We start from the raw sequence: 15,564 nt of genomic DNA on the forward strand, positions 1-15,564 counted from the left end.
CAAAAAAAAAACAACAAAAAAAAACAAGTATCACTTCATATCCTAATTTCTTAAACCTTTCTTCCTCGACTTCCTCATGCCTCCCTTTTCTGTATTCCAAATTCTAATCAATTACTCAGCAAATCTTCCCTTATTTTACTTTAAATTTAAGCTAATCTTCCTTATTCTCCTTGTCTTAACCATTGCTAATAGTAACCATTTACTTTCCAGTCCAACATCATTCTAACTTTCATTAATTTTGTAGTATTTCTTTAAATAGTCCTTAAACTTTTTCCATTCTTCTTCCGCTGCTTCTCTTCCCTGGTTTCGGATTCTGCTCGTCATTTCTGCCAAGCCCATGTAGTCAATCACCTTCATCTGCCATTCTTCCAGTGTGGGTAGATCTTGTGTCTTCCAGTACTTCGCAATAAGTATTCTAGCTGCTGTTGTAGCATACATAAAAAAAGTTATATCCGTCTTTAACACCCCCTGGCCGACAATACCCAAGAGAAAGGCCTCTGGTTTCTTAGTGAAGGTATATTTAAATACCTTTTTAAGTTCATTATAGATCATTTCCCAGAATGCCTTGATCTTCGGGCACGTCCACCAAAGGTGAAAAAATGTACCTTCCTTTTCTTTACATTTCCAACATTTATTATCAGGCAAATGGTAAATCTTTGCAAGCTTGACTGGGGTTATGTACCACCTATAAATCATTTTCATAATATTTTCTCTTAAGGCATTACATGCCGTGAATTTCATCCCGGTGGTCCACAACTTTTCCCAGTCAGCAAACAAAATATTATGACCAATGTCCTGAGCCCATTTAATCATAGTTGATTTAACCGTTTCATCTTGTGTATTCCATTTCAGCAGCAAATTGTACATTTTTGACAGATTCTTAGTACTGGATTCTAACAATTCAGTCTCCAATTTTGATTTTTCCACCTGGAAGCCAATTTTACTGTCCACCTGGAGTCCTTTTTCAAGGGGAAAATAGCTTTGGAATGGAGGAAACTGGCAAAGGAGTTGATTTTATATTATTTTTAAAGCTAGGTAACTTCCCTGAGCTGTCAAGTTGAAAGGATACATTCAGGCATAATATTTGTAACATTTAACTTTAAAAATGTCCCCCCCCCCGGTAATTTCCATAACAGCTTGCAATGAGGTGGGAAAGGGTCATTATCCTGCTAAGTGACCCATAGTAATTCTAAGAAAGAAGCTTGGCTTAGGGATATTGTACTTTAAAAAAAAAGTCCTTCAACAATATATTTATCCAGGGATGGGCATTGTATTAACAATGACTAACACAGATTCCTGCCTTGCAGGGGGTTGGACTAGATGACCCTCAGGGTCCCCTTCCAACTCTACAATTCCATGATTTTCTGATTCTAACTCCAGAACTTTTGCTGGAAACAATAGCAATCCTTTCCTCGTTGGAATTTGTCCTCCGTCCACTGGGAGGCGCTGCCGCACAACTAAAGCCTCCAGGCAGGAGTCATTGGGAGAGAACTGCTGAGACGCCCTTTGTGTATTCTCAGGGGTGCTCCTTAACCCACCTCCTGCTGCAGTTGCTGTGAGCCCCTGGCATCTCTGGTTATTGCAAGGGAACATCACCAAGACCACAGAAAGCGGCTGCATTTAAATGCTTTGAAATGCATGACTTTTTCTCACTTTAATCTTGAATTCAACAACAACAACAACAACGACAGGCCCTTCAACCTTGCTGTGCAAGGAGTTCCCACCTGCTGGCATTGCCTCGTTGCCACCCACGCTTTGCCAGCCTTGCATTAAATGACTGCCCCTAGCTGTGATTCCTCCCTTGCAGGGGGTGGACTAGATGCCTCTTGGGGTCCCTTCCAACTCCACCATTCTAGGAGTCTAACTACAAATTTCTCCCCTCCCCAAGGAGCCTGAGTTGTTCAATGGAAGGGGGGGCGGGGGGGGCAGCCAAAGCCCAGGCACCTGGCCAGGAATCTGGGGGAATGTCCAGGGAGGCAGGAGAGGGTATATTGTTGAATTATATCCTTCCCAACTTGTGTTAACAAGTTCTACAATTTAGCAGAGTCACATTCCCCTTTTTAAACTTACACAGCGGATAACGTTTTTTGTCTGGCTTGCATAAGCCTCTAAAATAAGTTCCCTGGTAATGCCCCTTTTATTCCCTCATAAAAAGAATAGACACAACACAGTCTTGTATAAAAGTATATAAAAGAATTTACTCACATTCTGTTCACAAATGGACCCTAGAAGGCAGACTTAAGTTACAAAATACATACACCTGGAATCTATCCCATAAAGAGATAGTTCCTTTGGAGCCAAGAGAGCTTCTCAGGCTGATGCTTCTTTGACGAAAGCAAAATAGAGAAGAGAGAGATGTGGTGTCCTGCCCTGTGCTTTTGTTACCTGCACAGGTGAGGTCACGCCCACCTCTGGTCACATGCAGAGGAAGTTTGTCCCAGCCCAGGAGGAAACAGGAAGTTTATCTACTAGCTGGACAAACATCCCCTGTATTCTGCTCTGGTCAGACCTCACCTGGAGTACTGTGTCCAGTTCTGGGCACCACAGTTCAAGAAGGACACTGACAAACTGGAACGTGTCCAGAGGAGGGCAACCAAAATGGTCAAAGGCCTGGAACTATGCCTTATGAGGAACGGCTAAGGGAGCTGGGCATGTTTAGCCTGGAGAAGAGGAGGTTAAGGGGTGATATGATAGCCATGTTCAAATATATAAAAGGATGTCACATAGAGGAGGGAGAAAGGTTGTTTTCTGCTGCTCCAGAGAAGCGGACACGGAGCAATGGATCCAAACTACAAGAAAGAAGATTCCACCTAAACATGAGGAAGAACTTCCTGACAGTAAGAGCTGTTTGACAGTGGAATTTGCTGCCAAGGAGTGTGGTGGAGTCTCCTTCTTTGGAGGTCTTTAAGCAGAGGCTTGACAACCATATGTCAGGAGTGCTCTGATGGTGTTTCCTGCTTGGCAGGGGGTTGGACTCGATGGCCCTTGTGGTCTCTTCCAACTCTATGATTCTATGATTCTATGATCCCTCCTCATGTCTAAACATGTCTGCTCTAGGAATGTTGTGTTTAACTGCTCTGTGTTTCACACCCCACAGAATCATCTCCTGGCACAGGCTGGCAGCAGGGCATGACCCTGGGTGCAAATGTGCCTGTGAGAGAGTCTCTTGGGATCACACTCAGCAGGACCTGTGTAATAAACGGAAATCTGTCCTTATTCCCTTATGGGGGACACAGGAGCCCTTTTAGAGTCCTTTGCAGGTTCTCCATCGGTCAGAGAAAATAACAGAGGCCAAGCAGAGAATATCGAGAACGAAAGCAGCTCGTAAGCCTGATCTTTATTGAACTGTTGCAACAGGGTGCTCCCCTTACACGCAGGAAAGGAGGAGGTGGAGGACCCAGAACCCAGGTTGGAGTCCACCTTGGAGTCCAAGACCACCCCCAGAAACATCATACCTACATCACAGTAGCTCAAGACCACCACCCCAGATACATCATACCTACATCACAGAAAGGGTGGTCTACAGCAGAAATCTGAGTGCGTTGTTTATCTCCTGTCTGGCAGGTTACCTATTAATGCTTACTTGATTGGATACCCTGGGGAGCCTGGCCAGTCTTTTGTAGTGACAAATACTTAGTTCCTGAGCCAGGTCACAGGCTCACCCTATTCATACACAGATATACCCTTAAGACAGGTTTTGTGAAGGAAAAGACTATGGGGAGGCTTTTCCATTTTCCTTTGACCTTGCAGAGAAAACATCTGGTCAGTTTGGGAGCCAAAATGGCTCCAGGACTGCCCTCCTGCGCTGCCTCAGACATGTGGCCCATACATTTATGTACATGTTTGCCTGGCAAATATATAATATAATACCTTAATTTTTTATTTCAATAGTCATACCTAAGATAAGCCTACAATTTAAGCAAATTGTTACACTGGTGAGGGAGACTCAGCTACAAAGGACTCAGCTACATTAGGAAAAACAACATTTTGAATGCGTTATAAACATGCAACACCAGATGACGCCAGAGAGCAAACTATTTCTATGTGATATTTACATAGCTTTTTTTCTTTTCTTTTGTAAGAATTTAATTTCTGACTGACTTATGGCATTTCCCCCTGTGTGTAAATCCACCCCTAAAGCAATGTCAGCCCCCCAACCCAAAGTCTCTGCACACCCCTGCTGCTTCACCTGCCTCATTTAATTTGCCATGATTCCTCCATTGCATGGGGTTGGGCTAGATGACCGCTGGGGATCCCTTCCAACTCTGCCAATCTAGGATCCATTGGAGGTTTCTAAACAGAGCTTGGAGGAACGTCTGTCAGGGATTCTCTAGCTGCGATTCCTGCATTGCAGGGGCTTGAGCGAGATGACCCCTGGACTCCCTGACAGCCCTATGATTCTAGCATCCTGTGAAAGTTATGTACTGAAGTTCTCACCCTGGGCCAGCAGGGGGATACTGTAGATAGTTTTCACTCAGGTCCACATATGCAAATAAGGGATTGAAAGTGATGTTCAGTGATTGGATAGTTACAGAAAATGGTTACTGTTGCGTTCTAGTGGAGCTCTATATAAGCAGGCTGGCTGAACCCTTCAGTTCAGTTCTGTTCTGGCCTGTGAATAAACAAGAGCTGTTTGAAGAATCGCTGTGTCGTCTGATATGTTCACCCACAACTTAACAGTGAAGGTCTCTCCTGTGGCCAAACACCATCACAGCTTCATCCTTCTGGGCTTCACCTTCACCAGCTTGACCGGCACAGTGGGAGAGTCCATGGAGCGCGTGGCTCTGTGCAGGGCGTAGACACACCTGGCCAAGGCAGCGGTGCAGCAGATTTCAAGACACAGCATGGACAAATACATCATCGCAGACAGCTTGCAGTACCGGTAGTTGGAACTCAGCGAAGAGCCCCAGGCCTGGATTTTCTGGGACAGGGGCTGAGGGGGGCTGGCTGGACGGCCGGGCCTTGGGCTCGGAGGAAGGGAAGGCCTGGCTGGCGTGACAGCCGAGGAGCAAAAGGTGCAGCTGGCAGCAGCTGGAGAGGTTGTCACCCAGCCAGTGGTGGGCAGGGGAGCCTGTGTCACAGCAGAGGTGGGCGACGGGGGCGTCTCAGGACGTGTAGTCGGGTCCAGTCTGGCTGTTGGTTTGGGAGACAAAGACCCAGACCTGCATCCACCTGGAAGACTGACGTTGTCAAGGCACATTGTGGAAGCTGCCACCAATGAGAATGTCTCCGTAGGGGTGGTCTCAAGCGGTGAAGGTGTGGTGGCGACTGCCTTGCTGGTTGTCCCAGGGAGCACAGGTGTGGTGGCCGATGTACCAGGGCAGCTTGTGGAGGCATCAGAAGTTGTGGTGGTTGCCCTGGCAATGGTTGTGGAGATCTGAGCAGTTGTGGTGGTACCAGAAGGGGTGGTGTGTGACATCCCAGTTGTGAAGCCAGCTGTGGCAGCCGCAGTCCTGGCGCTGGTAATTTCAGGGGCCGTGGTCTGAACCTTTGTTGTCGTCGTGATCTGAGGGGTTGTGGGTGGCAGGTGAGCGATGGTCGTGGCTGCCTCGGGGGTTGTGGCCAGGGTTGTGATGGACACAGAGGTTGTGCTTGAGATCTCAGCGGTGGTGGCAATTTCAGGGCTTGTCTCGGCTGAGGTGGGACTTGGAGTGGTGATGGTGGAGATGGGAGGAGCTGGAGTTGGAGCCCCTGTGCTGGTGATGCTGGTGGTTTCAGAGGATGTCCCGCTGGTGGTCATGGTCTGTGAGGTTTCAGTGAGACTCTCAGAGGTGGTGATTTGAGGAGTTGAGGTCAGAGCCTCTGTGGTTCTGAGGGTTGTGGCTGCGTTTGTGGTGGTGGCAGGCTCAGAAACGGAGGTGGTTGCAGCAACAGTGGCTTTTTTAGGAGATGGGGGCAGTGTTGTGCTCATCCTTGTTGTGGCAGGAGGAGGGAAAGTGGTTGTGGGCAGAGCGGTGCTTGAAATGGGCAGAGTCGTTGGGCAAACCAGCTGATCTTCTGCCAAGGAACTGACTGCTTTGCCCTGCAGATCCTTGGGGCTTCCGCATATGACCTTTGTGGCGTCCTTCACTTTTTTGGGATTGCTGCTCATCCATCGGTGGAGGTAGAGAAGGAGGCAGTCACACCTCCACGGATTCTCCCCGACATACAGGGAGGTGAGCTTGGTGAAGCTGTCAAAGAGGCCCGGAGGGATGGTCTCCAGCTGGTTCTGGCGGAGCCTCAGGGTCTTCAGCCCCGGGAGGGAAGGTGGCAGGAGACCCTCCAGAGACGAGAGCTTGTTTGCCTCCACGTTGAGCTCAGAGAGTTTGCGGAGGCCTGTTAAAACACCGAGAGGGAGGCCTGCCAGCTGGTTGTGGGACAAGGTGAGCTTTGTGAGCCCCGTGAGGTTGGCAAAGACCCCCGCTGGAAGAGCCTGCAAAGCATTCTTGCTCAGGTCCAGCTGGGTGAGCAAAGGCATCTGCCCAAAGAGCTGGCCGGGGAGACCTTTCAGCCGGTTGGAAGCCAGGGTCAGCTGCTTCAGCTTCCTCAGTCCAAAGAAGGCCTCATCCGGGAGGGTCTCCAAGAGGTTGTGCTCCAGGAAAAGCTTCTCCAGGTTGGGCTTGTTCCTCAGCACCCTGGGAGGCAGCGTGCGGATCTTGTTCTTCTGGAGGGCGAGCTCCGTCAGGTCCTGCTGGCTGTCCAGGCTCCCCTCCGGGAGGTCTCCAATCTCGTTCTCGTACAGCCGGAGGACCTTCAACCGAGAAAGTTCCTTGAAGACGTCCTCTGGGATGGCAGCGATCTTATTCTTGGCCAGGTGCAAAAAGGTCAGGTTGGAGAGCCCATCAAAGACGCCTTCGGGGAGAGAAGGGATCTCGTTCATATGCAGGTAGATCTCCTCCAGGTCCCCGAGATCCTCAAAGAGTCCTTTCTGGAGGCCCTTGATCTGAGAGTCCCGCAGATTCAGCTTCTGCAAGCGAGGAAGAGAGCGGAAGGTGCCCACAGGGAGGGCGTCCAGCTCAGCCTGCGTGATTTCCAGCTCATCCAGTTTCGCCAAGTTATCAAAGGCCCCCACCTCTACGGTTTTGATCTTGTTGCCAATGAACAGGACTTTCTGCAGGCCGGGCATGTTCCGGAAGGCTCCACTCTTGATCTGTGTTAGGCTGGTTTGCACAAAGATCATTTCGGTGATGATGGTGCTGGCGGTCTTTGGGATCTCCGTCACGTCCCTTAGTTTGGTGTAGACTTCCTGGTGGGCCTTGGGGCAGTCGTAGGCCCCTGTGCAGGCGGGCGGGCTCTGGCCAGTTCCAAAGGCCAGGCAGAGGAGGAGGCCAATGGCCACTGTGGGCACCATCCTGGAAGAAAGCAAGAGATGTCCATTAGCCTTTTCACCAAGAAAGCGCACATCTGGCAAGCCTCTCTGCAGCTGGAGCGTCCGGATTCCTGGGGTCTGCTGCATCATGCACACCCTCAGCTCCTTCACAATCTGCTGTTTTGTGGGAGCAGTCAAGTACAACATTCCTAGAGTGAAGATGTTGACACATGGGGAGGAATGTTTGTCCAGCCAGCAGGTCAACTTCCTGTTTCCTTCTGGGCTGGGACAGACTTCCTCTGCATGTGACTAGAGGTGGGCGTGGCCTCACCTGTGCAGGTAACGACAAAAGCACAGGGCAAGGCAGCCACCTCTCTCACCTTGACTACATGCATTGAAGAAGCAACATCTGCTTAGCCAAAGATGCCCTCTTGGCCTCCAGCCAAGAGAGGACAAAGGGACTGTTTCCTTTTGAGATAGTTTCCTGGCTGGTGTCCTTGTTTTTTGTCCAAAGGAGCCCTCATATTTCTCTGTTAACACTGGAGAGTCCAAACAAGCAGCAGACCCGGCCCCCTGCCTCCGGGCCAAAGCCTCTCCCCTCCAGACCCCTGAGCCTCCATTCCCCCCACAACCAGCCTTCCGACCCCAAAGGCAGGACTTCTGGCAAAGAGGAAGAATCGTGGTTAAGCAGGGGAGGGAGGCTGCCGCCTCTGGCTCACGGCTCTCCTATATTTTCCCTCCCAACCACTAGAAACAACTGTCCTTTTAAAATACTCAGAAAAATCCTGATCCTCCCCACCACCCTTTCCCCTCCAGCTGGGTCCTCCCTCCCCAAAGAGAAGAGGCAGCTGCCGTCCCTCTAATATAGCTCCATACTGCCTGCACTGACTGGCAGCAGCTCCCCCAAATTTCAGCCAGGGGACTGAAACTTGCACGTTCTGAATGCAAAGCAGCTGCTCTAGCTTCACACAAACACACAAAACACACACACACACGTGTGCATAGCAAGGGAGCTGACAGGTGGAGATCCGTTATTTAGTTCACAAAATTTATACACTGTTTTTGTTTCCTTAAAAAACAGCAACCTCAAAGCAGTTACAGAAAGATAAAACAAGAAAATCAGGCAGACATACAGAAAGTTAAAATGCTAAAATGGATTCACATTCATAGCAGCATTTCTAAACAGCCAGGCAGGCTTGCATAGACAAGGAGGCTTTTTAGCAGGTGCCCAAAAGAGGGCAGCAAAGGCACCAGCTTGATCTCAAGTGGCAGGGAGTTCCACAGCGCAGGTGCTGCCACACCAATAGATGAAGATCTTGCAAATGCCGAACAGGGATGATGCGGCACCTGGAACAGTGCCAATTCCACCGCTGGAGGCAGCCGAGTGGATGCAGGTGAACTTTGGCACTTTTGCGGGTGAGCCGGTCTCTCTGAACCAGGGGTTGGCAAGGTTTACCTCGCCTGGGCCGGTTCACTCCAGCAGAGATCCCTCTGTGGGGTGGGTTGTGCGTGTGAGGGAACGCACATGCCCCTGATTTCCAGCAGTGTCTGTGTCTGCACAGACACTATTTCTGGAGCCATGGAAGTGAGTCCCCATGCAGTGCTGCGCCGATTTAGCGCAGCGTGGGGGGACTCGCCGAGCAGGCAGCTCGGTTTGGGGGCGGCTCGTGGGCCGGTTAAACGACCCCCGTGAGCCGCTTGTGGCTCATGGGCCTTAGGTTGCCTACCCCTGCTCTGAAGCTGTGAGCCCCCTTCAAGGCAGCAGGAGCCCAGAGCAGAGCAGCAGCCTGGTGGGCAGAGAGATGGGCTGGAAGGAAGCACCTTCCAAGCCCCGGGGAGCCTTTCAGCACTTACCAAAGTCGGTTGCCAGGCATTTTGCTGAGCCAGGAGAGTCATGCACAGGCTGCCGAGCGAAGCGCCTCCAGCCTTATCTGAGGGAGGCATCCAGCGCCCGGGAGGCGAAGATCTGCCCTGCGCAGATGTTGGGCAGGTCTGTCTGGTGAGATAAAGGGTCCCAGGTGACGAATTCTTGTCACAAAACTGGGCATCAGCCAAGGCCTGGGCCCGGCTCTTAGCTGGGAAGGGTCCCTCTGGGACCATAGAATTGCAGAGTTAGATGGGACCCCCCCCCCCAGCATATGGGTTCTCCGAGGGTGAGGCAGGACACCCTGGAGAGGCAGGAAAAGGTGACAAGTGGACAGGAAGATTCAGAGACAACCCAAGAAACATTCAAGCATCTCTGTAAGGTAAAGGGACCCCTGATCATTAGGTCCAGTCATGGCCGACTCTGGGGTTGTGGCGCTCATCTCGCTTTACTGGCCGAGGGAGCCGGCGTACAGCTTCCGAGTCATGTGGCCAGCATGACTAAGCCGCTTTTGGCGAACCAGAGCAGCGCACGGAAACACCGTTTACCTTCCCACCGGAGCGGTACCTATTTATCTACTTGTACTTTGATGTGCTTTTGAACTGCTAGGTTGGCAGGAGCAGGGACCGAGCAACGGGAGCTCACCCCATCGCGGGGATTTGAACCACCAACCTTCTGACCGGCAAGTCCTAGGCTCTGTGGTTTAACCCACAGCGCCACCCGCGTCCCAGTATAGTATAGCCTTTTCTACATGCTCACAGACCAACTGTGGAATTATCTGTTCTAGGACCTTTCCTGGTATCCATGTCAAGCTCACCTATTGGTAGTAACCTGGGTCTTCCTTTTCTCCCCTTTTTGAAGATGAGGACAACATTTGCCCACCTCCCGTCTGTAGGGACCTCACCTGTTCTCCAAGAATTCTTAGAGATAATAGACACAGGCTCTGAAATTACATCTGCAGGCTCCTTTAGTACCCTTGGATGCAGCTCATCAGGACCCGGAGATTTAAATTCCTTTAAGATAGCTAGGTGTTCCCTTACTACCTTTTCCTATCTTGTTCTTCATTTTGTATTTTCAAATACAGGAAGAGAGAGCATATTTAACCCTTTCCCTCCCATCCCCCTGTCCCAATTAAAACTTCGTATCAAAAACAGCATGCACAATCATACCTCAGGTTACAGGAGCTTCAGGTTGCATTTTTTCAGGTTACAGACTGCCAAAACCTGGAAATACTGGAAGGGGTTACTTCCAGGTTTCAGTGGTTGCACATGCGCCGAATTGCAACCTGCGCATGCGCAGACGCGCCGCTGCAGGTTGAGAACGCTGCAGGTTGTCAATGTGCATCCCGCATGGACCACATTCGCAACCCAAGCGTCCACTTTATACATATACCATATGACTTCCCTTCCGCCTTTTTCCTGGTTCCTTTGCTTTTCTGCTGCTCCGCGTAATCCACATCTTTTTAATCATCCAATTTGTTATACACATGGAATCTATCCCATAAGGAGATAGTCCCTTTGTGCTCTGTTGCCTGGAAGAAACAAGGCATCTCTAGCTAAAGAGATGTTGCTTCTTCTATGAATGGAGCCAGAGAGAGGGGGGGGCTTTGTGCCTTGCCCTTTTGTGTTACCTGGACAGGTAAGGTCACGCCCATCTCTAGGCACATGTAGAGGAAGTTTGCCCCAGCCCAGGAGGAAACAGGAAGTTTTCTACTGGCTGGTACAAAGCATCCCCTTGCATGTCCACTCTAGGAATGCTGTACAAGACTTCTCCACCTTTGTGCCAAGAAGGCTCTAGCTGTGGACGTTGCGTATAGTAGTAAACTCTCTTGTTTTGGGGGGACCTCTGTTTTTATCATCCCCAAGAGAAAAATGTCAGGTGTTTGGGGAAAAGTTTTTTAAATATCTTTTTAAATTTATTATATATAGTTTCCCAAGATTCCTTAATTATTTTACAGGACATGTCAATAAAAGATCCCTCAATTTCATTACACTTCCAACATATACCTTTTTCTTTTTTTAGACATTTTCGCCAATCTGGTAGGTGTTAAATACTATCTGTGGGCCATTTTCATCATTTTTTTTTAATTTTATTATTATTATTATTATTATTATTATTATTATTATTATTAATTATATTTTGCTAGAGTTATAACCTATGCCCAGTTAGGAATGTGTGCTTACCCTTACCCCATGCCCACAAGAAGTTCCCACACAAAAGGAATAAAGAAAGCTTGGTTTATTATAGGAAATGAAAGTGACAGAATATATAAATGCTGCTTCAGGCAGCAAATCCTACAAGCCCTGCCCTGGGAGGCAGTGGATCCATGCTTTCAGAATCCCCACTGGGTGTCCTTTGGGATCCTGGGAGACCCGCAGATAAATCTACACAGACAAAGCCTGATGTGGGTCACAAAGGCTTCTGTTTCTGTTTCTGTTAGTGTCTGTGATGACACCAAGCACGTCCTGACGACAGCCCTGCAGTGTAGGTCTCCCTCATCCCCACGAGCCCCCTCTCTCCGGAGGGCCACCCCCCGTTCTCTCCGGAGGGCCACCCCCCGTTCTCCGGACCACACTGGCAGGGCGGGGATGCTGGCCTCAGGGGGCTTCCGAGGGGGCTGCCGCCGCCTCCCCTCCGGGCAGGGGCTCAATGCTCACGGCCACCTGGACCTTCACGGCGCCGCAGCCCGAGTCCAGGATCCAGTCCTTGCTGAAACGCTGCCCTGCCTCCTGCAGGCTCTCTCCTGGCGGGAGACTCAGGCTAAGCTGGCGGCAAGCGTCGCGGTCGCACGCCAGGTGGATGGCCCCTGCCGGATCCTGGTAGGTGCACGGAGGGCGGGCGCTGGGTTCCGCGGAGGTCTCGTCCATCCCCGGCTCCGCCCGGCACCGGGAGGGCGCGAGGCCCCGCCGACAGACCAGCTGCTCTTTCTGCACGGCCGGCAGGCTCAGCCCCTGCAGGTGAGCCGGGCTCCTGCACAAGGCCCGCGCGTTGATCAGGGGGTCCGTGTCCTGGAGCCAGTCTTTCAGGGGGGCCAGGTGGCAGTCGCACGTCCAGGGGTTGCCCTTCAGGGCCACGTTGGCCAGGATGACGTTGCCCTCGAAGACCCCCTCCGACAGGGTGGCCAGCTGGTTGTGGGACAGGTCCAAGGCCTCCAGGGTGCTGAGGTTGGCAAAGACGCCCCTCGGCAGGGCGGTGAGGTTGTTGTGGCTCAGCTGCAGCCTGGCAAGGGCGCTCAGGCCCCGGAAGACCCCGGCGGGCAGGTGGGCGAGGCGGTTGTGCGATAGCCCCAGGAACGCCAGGCTGCCCAGGTTGCCAAACAGCCCCTCGGGGATGCTCTGGAGACGGTTGCCCGCCAGGGAGAGCTCGGCGAGGTGAGGGGTGCCCTGGAAGAGCCCGTCGGGCAGCTCCGCCAAGCGGTTGCCGTCCAGGTAGAGGAAGGTGAGGTTGCGCTGGGCGGAGAAGACCGCGGCTGGCAGGCGCTCCAGGGCGTTGTGCTGGAGGTGGAGGCGCGTCAGGGCGCTCAGCGGGGCGAAGGTGCCCGGGGGCAGCTCTGCCAGGGCGTTGCCGTCCAAGAAGAGCTCCCGGAGCTCTCTCAGGGGGCCGAAGAGGCCGGCGGAGAGGCCAGCCAGGCGGTTGTCGCTCAGCTTCAGCACCCGCAGGGCCGAAAGCGGGCCGAAGACCTCCGCGAGCAGCTCCGCGAGGTGGTTTTGGGACAAGGTGAGGGTCTTGAGGGATGACAGCGGGCGGAAGACGCCCTGGGGCAGAGACTCGACCTCGTTCCCCTGGAGGTGGAGGGCTTCTAGGCGCGGCGTGTTGCTGAACAGCTCCGTCTCCAGGCTTTTGATGGGGCTGAACTTGAGGGCGAGGGTGCTGAGGTTGGTCAAGCCCAGAAAGGCCTCTCCGCTCAGAGCGCTCAGCTGGCTGGACGAGATCTCCAGCTCCCGGAGGTCCGGCAGCCCCTCGAAAGCCGCGCGTCCCAGACACTCCAGGGGGCTGCCCAGGAAGGCGAGTTTGGCGAGGCGGAGACTGCCGGTTCTGTTGGCGAAAGCCCCGCTCTGAAGCGAGAACAGGGGGGCTCCCACGAAGAAGAGCTGGGTGGCGCCGGCGGGGACCCCCTCGGGGATGTCCTCCAGACCTTCATCCGAGCAGAAGACGGTCAGGTTCCCAAAGCACTGGCACAGAGCCGGGCAGGGAACCGCGGGGCCACCGGGCTGTGCCAGGGCCGAGAGGCAAAGCAGCAGGAAGTGCCCGACGGCCACCCATTTGCCCTGCGGGAGAGGAAGGTAAAGGAAGGCCAGTAAGTGCGGGGATGTTCAGGAAGGCAGGAGAGGATATGCTGTTCGACCACTGAGCGCAGGAGAGCGCTGAGGCCAGGCTGGCCCAGGAGGCAAAAGAGAAAATGCTGCTGCTGTGGAAGGACGTGTGGATCCAGAATTGGCCTCCACAGTCACTTACGGACTCACTGTTAAAACCATGTTCATGGAAGAAAGTGCCTGTGTGGTATCAAGAGGCAGGGAGTTCCAGAGGGTAGGGGCTGCCACTTCTTCTTCTTTGGCGATCCCTCATAGCTGAGTAAAAGAAGAAGAAGTGGCAGCCCCTACCCTCTGGAACTCCCTGCCTCTTGATACCACACAGGCACTTTCTCTGGTCTCTTTTTAACACCTTTCTAAAAACTTGCTTGTCTAAAAACAGTCTTCAAGCCTGTCCAGATGCTTGAAAAGCTGGTGTGAATTTAAAGCTCTTTCAGTATTTTAATTTTTTATATGTTTTAAAACTGTTCTTGTAAACTTTTCTTGATTTTATAGTTTTATCTTTATGTAAACCACGTTGAGGGTGTGGATGGTTTTGTGTGTTTTTTACAGTTAAGAAGTGTAGACATTTTATGAAATGATGATAATGAATAATTTGCCTTGACTGCTAAACAGTGTCACTGGCTGGGGGCTTGTCGGGGCTTCTGCTCCCCCCCCCCCCAGAAAGCACGGATCCAAAGGGCACTCGTCTCCTTCCTTTAGCTCTGGCTTTGAGTTCCATCCCATATCCATATCCTCATCTAGGTGCCCTTTTTCTGCCCCCAGGAGGGGCACTTAGTTGCTGGCAAGAGCCCTGTGTCTTCCTACATATGTGAGAGACACTATTGGCGGTTTTTTTGCTGTAAGGGGAAAATCCTCATTTGTTTGTTGGGAGAGGCCTCTGACGCAACGCAGAGAATGAGGAGGGCATTTCATTTTTTTAAAAAATGCCAGCGATGGACAAGGGCACCAGGTCGCCCCTGCCTTTCCTGTAAGCCAGTGGCTGGGGGGCTTCCCTCTGCCCACTCCCCCTGCCATAACAAATTGGGGCACGTGATGTTGGACCGTCCTTGTGCAATGGCACAAGGGGCACCAGCCTCTGCCTTACCCTTAAAGCACGTTCAAAGTGCATTCCGCCCCTAAAACACACACACCAATGGGAACAGTAGTTTAGCCCTCAAAGAGCTCAATCCCCAGCACCCTTCGCAAACTGTGGGTCCCAGGATCCTCTGACCGGCTTCACATATCTGGTGCAGGAACGGCATTAGACCAGATTCTCACTCCCTGCTGGCAGGGCTCAAATCTGAGCAGCCACACCCAAATCACAGAATTGTAGAGTGGGAGGGTGATCTAGCCCAGTTGCCCTGCCATGGAGGAATCACAGCTTCAGAATCCCCACCCTAATTCTGCTTAAAACCCTCCACCACCAGGGCGACCTCAAAGGACCCATTGCTCTCCCCATGCCCAGCAATGAGAGAACCCCCTCAACTGAGAGCCCAGACCCCTTTGCCCTGCCCACCCCGCCCTCTGCTAAAAGGGGGGCTTGGTTTGCTCCTGCCCATTTCGGGGGACCCCTGGGCACTTACCCTGGGCGGGTCCAGGCCCTCAGGCAGAGCCATGGTGCCGTCCTCCCTCCTCTGCCTGCCAGAAAAAACTCTCGCACTGCAGTGTTTGCCAGCCAAGATGGGAAGTCACTGACCCACCAAGTGGGACGGACCTGGCGGTCCTGCTTATCGGAGGCCCCGTCCTGGGTCCCCGCAGATTCCGGGCAAGGGCCGGTGGCCTCAGAGGGGGCGGGGAGGGCACTGGCCTCTGGGCAAACAGGCAGCAGGAAGGACTGCCTGGAGGTAGCAGAGGCACCTGGGGGGGCACGACTCTGCCCTTGCCAAGAGCGGGCCCTGCCATCCCAGGGCTTGGCAAGCTGCCTCTCTCAAAAAGATCTCTCTCAAAGTATCGTAGGACAAGTTCATGGAGCAGAAGAGGGCTGTCAATGGCTCCCAGCCAGGATGGCTCTGCTCTGCCCCCACAGATAGAGGCAGCGATGCTTCTGAAACCACTGGAAACGGAGAGTGTTGCTCTTGTGTTCGAATCCTGCTGTGGTTTCCCTTTGGGGAATCTGGTCA

At 52.3% G+C, this 15,564-nt stretch overlaps 2 protein-coding genes across 2 annotated transcripts; both read right to left on the reverse strand.

The window, feature by feature from the left end:
• Positions 1-3,030: 3,030 nt before the first annotated feature.
• LOC128414921 (leucine-rich repeat-containing protein 15-like) lies at positions 3,031-9,411 on the reverse strand. Its single transcript, XM_053390894.1, has 3 exons — positions 9,143-9,411; positions 4,686-7,331; positions 3,031-4,416 (listed from the first exon to the last, which is right to left on the reverse strand). The coding sequence occupies exons 1-2, from the start codon at positions 9,160-9,162 to the stop codon at positions 4,709-4,711; spliced, it is 2,643 nt and encodes an 880-aa protein (XP_053246869.1). The 5' UTR covers positions 9,163-9,411; the 3' UTR covers positions 3,031-4,416; positions 4,686-4,708.
• A 2,286-nt stretch (positions 9,412-11,697) lies between these two features.
• On the reverse strand, positions 11,698-15,130 carry LOC128414923 (carboxypeptidase N subunit 2-like). The gene is made up of 2 exons (XM_053390896.1): positions 15,028-15,130; positions 11,698-13,420 (listed from the first exon to the last, which is right to left on the reverse strand). The coding sequence occupies exons 1-2, from the start codon at positions 15,058-15,060 to the stop codon at positions 11,750-11,752; spliced, it is 1,704 nt and encodes a 567-aa protein (XP_053246871.1). The 5' UTR covers positions 15,061-15,130; the 3' UTR covers positions 11,698-11,749.
• Positions 15,131-15,564: the final 434 nt, after the last annotated feature.

Source organism: Podarcis raffonei, chromosome 5 (assembly GCF_027172205.1).
Source record: "Podarcis raffonei isolate rPodRaf1 chromosome 5, rPodRaf1.pri, whole genome shotgun sequence".
In the NCBI taxonomy this organism is placed as follows: domain Eukaryota; kingdom Metazoa; phylum Chordata; class Lepidosauria; order Squamata; family Lacertidae; genus Podarcis; species Podarcis raffonei.

Coding starts and splice junctions, on each gene's coding strand:
- LOC128414921 (XM_053390894.1), bottom strand. CDS start 9,162: ATGCCTGGCAACCGACTTTG. Junction 7,332..9,142: donor ATGCCTGGCAACCGACTTTG/GTAAGTGCTGAA, acceptor GCTTTCTTCCAG/GATGGTGCCCACAGTGGCCA.
- LOC128414923 (XM_053390896.1), bottom strand. CDS start 15,060: ATGGCTCTGCCTGAGGGCCTGGACCCGCCCAGG. Junction 13,421..15,027: donor AGGGCCTGGACCCGCCCAGG/GTAAGTGCCCAG, acceptor CCTCTCCCGCAG/GGCAAATGGGTGGCCGTCGG.